Source organism: Polistes dominula, unplaced genomic scaffold (genome assembly GCF_049000335.1).
Source record: "Polistes dominula isolate Pdom_NZ unplaced genomic scaffold, Pdom_raw_medaka contig_17, whole genome shotgun sequence".
NCBI classification, from domain to species: domain Eukaryota; kingdom Metazoa; phylum Arthropoda; class Insecta; order Hymenoptera; family Vespidae; genus Polistes; species Polistes dominula.
In genome coordinates, this window is record NW_028301049.1 from 4,147,585 (window position 1) to 4,151,367 (window position 3,783).

Consider the following 3,783-nt stretch of genomic DNA (forward strand, 5'->3'; position numbering starts at 1 on the left):
GCAGAGGCGAGTCGCGAAGATCTTGTGTAGTTGTCTTTCAACTATCAACGCTACGCTGATCAGGCGGTAATCTCTAGTGTATTCAGCGTCTTTCCTCTTCGGGAGAAATATCGTCCTACTCGCTAACATGTCTACTGGGAAGCCTCCTCTTGCTAAGATGATGTTGTACAAAAGGGCTCGTATATGAACCGGTACACTTCGCCACTGTCTGGCCGAAACACCGTTTATACCGACGACGGAATTAAGTGGAACAAAAATCGTTTCGAGTTCTACGTGTAAGACGGGCCGCCAAAAATCCTGAGTGGTGGGCATGTCTATTGTGGGCATGTTCATAGTATCAGTGGCCAGAGTGTATGAAGAGGATTCATAGGTCTACGTCGGTCCCCAGTACTCAAGCATAGCCTGAAGACTGGCGGGACGCGACCCACTAGAACCCGCCAATAAATCTCTGGCCACCCTCCTAGGATTCTTTAAGAACAGATGTTAAGTATTGTCGGGATGACAAAAGATCGAAGTGCCAATAGTCTCTGTTAAGGCTTCAAAGAGCTTTGGAAAGAGTTAACATCAGTTCATTAATTCTGGAGAGTGCCTAGCCAGTTGTTTTTTCTTCTGGTGTAATGGATACACCCATGTATTTCCCTTCAGATGTCCTTGATAAGGTAGGCATCTCGTATCTTCCACATCTAAACTTTAGTGACGAGTTTACTACACACCTTTTAACCCTTAGGATAATTGTAAATGATATGATATTGCTTTTGACGGGGTTAATTTTTAGACCCATGGCGCCCAGTTCATCATTAGCAACATTAATTAAAGATTGGAGTCCGCCCTGGGACGATGTCAACAGGACAATGTCGTCAGCGAACGCTGCAGCATTTATCCTGAAATCCCACATAATGGCCCCGATCTCATTGGACCATTTTACTAGTAGCCTGTCGATGACGAAATTGAATAGGATTAGAGATAATGGATCTCTCTGCTTGACCCCAATGGAGGGATGAATGCTTTCAGATATCCAGTCATTGTAAGAAAGATTGGCTGAGATATGCGCCTAGACGTTCATTATGTAATTCACTAGTTTTGTAGGATTGATTGATTTATTTCGCTTTCTCAGTTATTTTATTTTACAAAGTTTACAGATTCATCTTATATCTAATTTGTATTTATTTAATCTCACTCACAATAAATTCTTTGTACATTCTCTTATACTCAACTAGCTTTACGCAGCCTTTAATTTCTATTGGTAGCTCGTTATACATATTTACTCCTTCGTAGAATATACTTTTTTGTGCACTTTTCGTTGTTCTGAATTGTATTGAAATATTAGCTATTTGACGTGTCATTCGCCCTGTTCTCGATTGTACAACTTGCAATTTACTCATCAATTCTTTTGGTAACAAGTTATTCACGGCATTAAAAATAAATATACACACATTATAGTATAACCTCTGTCTCACACTCATAAACTGAACCGCTTGTAGCATATCCTCTATCCTTGTATATCTGCTGCATTGCAAAATTCCACGCATCGCTCGGTTTTGCGCTATCTGCAATTTGTTTAGCTCTGTCTTGCCCATACCAATGTGGAAATTTTTCCAGAGGCCACGCCGCGTAGCTAGTTACTGACCACTGAATAAACCAATCACCAACGTCGGTCAACGACCAGAGGAAAACTCCTTTTTGTCACTAGTGACCTCAGAGAAATAATTTGATGATAAATAGAGAGAAAAACACACAGAACGAAAGACACAAAACTGAGAACAGGAAGATAATGATAATTAATAACGTAAAAAAGCAAAAGTGTCGACTGTCTGATTCAACTAACCGCACGATAATGATCGATATCGATTTAGCTTCCGCTGAATCCTAGATCATCGGGGGGTGGAGGACGACGCGCCGAGATCACGCCACGTTGATCCGCCAATCAGAATCTCGGGACGAAGTAACTCCACAAGCTTCAGCCAATCCGGCGCTGCCACCTCCTGGACCGGCTACGTGGCCGGACAGATTTTGCCACCACCGGACGCGCGAATTTCCGGCGGCTGCTAGGGACCTGCGAAGGTTGGTGCCGGTGTACAGGAAGGTGTCAGCACCGTCCTGGTGAGAAACGCCGCAGCTTGACGAATCGATAGAGAGGTGTCAGCACCGAGAAGGTGCGGGACGCCACAGTCACTCCCTCCTCTGGACCGGACGCCGGAGGCGAACGGAAGACTAGGTTCTCCGGAGGATGTTCGGTCGATGACGTTTCCGAAGTTGTCCGTTGCTGGAGGTCGCCGGAGGTGACCGAGTGGCGGTGGTTGAAGATGCTGGTGGCGAGCTGATGACAGGTCTGGAGGTCGAAGGCGAGGTCTGCACCGTAGGTGGAGGTCTAGGAGCAGCCGTAGGACGAGAAGACGACGAAGCAGGAGCAGATGTCTGCGCTAGCGCGTCAAATGTGTCGAGGTACGCTGGTTTTAAGGCGTCCGTTGAGACAGTCCGTTCCGAGCCGTTGACCTCGATGGCGTAGACCTTGTCATTTATGCGGCGAAGGACCCGATTTGGTACGCTGTAAGGCTGCTCAAGCGGTCTTCTGACGGTGTCCACTCGTAGAAAGAAGTGCGTACATGTCCGCAAGTCTTTGAAGAAGAAGGGACGACGTCGAGAGTGGTCAGAAGCCGGCGTGGCCCTCAGGGCTCCCATGAGGGACCGAAGACGGCTGATGAAGGAGGTGTGGTCGACAGGCGAGCTGCACGGCGCGAAGAGAGCGCCGGGGATCCTCAGCGGCGTGCTGAAAACCATCTCCGCTGGCGAAGCCTGAAGGTCCTCTTTGAAGGCGTTCGGAAGGCCGAGAAGCACGAGTGGAAGTGCGTCAGGCCAAGAAGCCGGGGCGCACGTAAGCGCCGATTTGAGCGTGCGATGAAATCTCTCGATCATGCCGTTAGCTTGCGGGTGATGAGGCGTCGTCCAGATCCTCGTGGTTCCCGAGGCTTGAGCAAGTGCAGCAAAGAGAGAAGACTCGAACTGAGTGCCCTGGTCGAATGTGATCGTGAACTGGCATCCTTTGTCCGCGATCCATGCCGACGTGAAAGCCTTAGCGACGGTCTCTGCCCGTATGTCCTCGAGCGGAACAGCTGCTGGCTATCTGGTAAAACGGTCGATCATAGTTAAGCAGTAGCGGTAATTCTTTACCTGTGACAGCATGATGATGTCGACGTGAACATGCTCGAAGCAGCTCTTCGTAGCTTGAAAGCGAGAGAGCGCGGAACGATTGTGCCTGGAAACTTTCGAGCGCTGGCACGGAAGACAGGCGCGTGTCCAGACGGTGACGTCCTTGCGAAGACCGGGCCAGACGAACTGCTGCGAGATGTCACGTACCGTGGCACGGACACCGGGGTGGGCGAGACCGTGTATAGCCTCAAAGGCGGTTTGCCGAAGAGTCCGAGGCAGGTAAGGCCGAACTCGACCGCCGTGTGAATCGCAGGCCACCTTGATTCCCCCGAGGAGTAGGCGTTGATTGTTGAGGGAGGTGCGTGCTGCGAGCGATGAGAGCTCGTCGTCGCGAGCTTGTGCATCCGCGATGGCCTCGAGACTGAGCGCTGAAGGCAGGCTGACTGTGGCGAAGACTGGAGCCGCCGTTGGAGGCAAGGAGTGTTCGGAAGGCCGATCCGGGACGGGAGCATCCTTCAAAGTCCAAGAGAGGGCGTCGGCAACGACGTTGTCTAGGCCGCTGATGTGCTCGAATTTGACGTCGAACTAGAGCAGGAAGTCGAGCTTCCGTTGTTGACCAGGAAAGGCCTTATCCGA

General features: G+C 50.0%; 1 protein-coding gene across 1 annotated transcript; it reads right to left on the bottom strand.

Annotated features, from left to right (window-relative positions):
* Window positions 1-2,211: 2,211 nt before the first annotated feature.
* Window positions 2,212-3,180, bottom strand: LOC107073567 (uncharacterized). Its single transcript, XM_015334261.2, has 2 exons — window positions 3,169-3,180; window positions 2,212-3,117 (listed from the first exon to the last, which is right to left on the bottom strand). The coding sequence occupies exons 1-2, from the start codon at window positions 3,178-3,180 to the stop codon at window positions 2,212-2,214; spliced, it is 918 nt and encodes a 305-aa protein (XP_015189747.2).
* Between the last annotated feature and the right edge of the window lie 603 nt (window positions 3,181-3,783).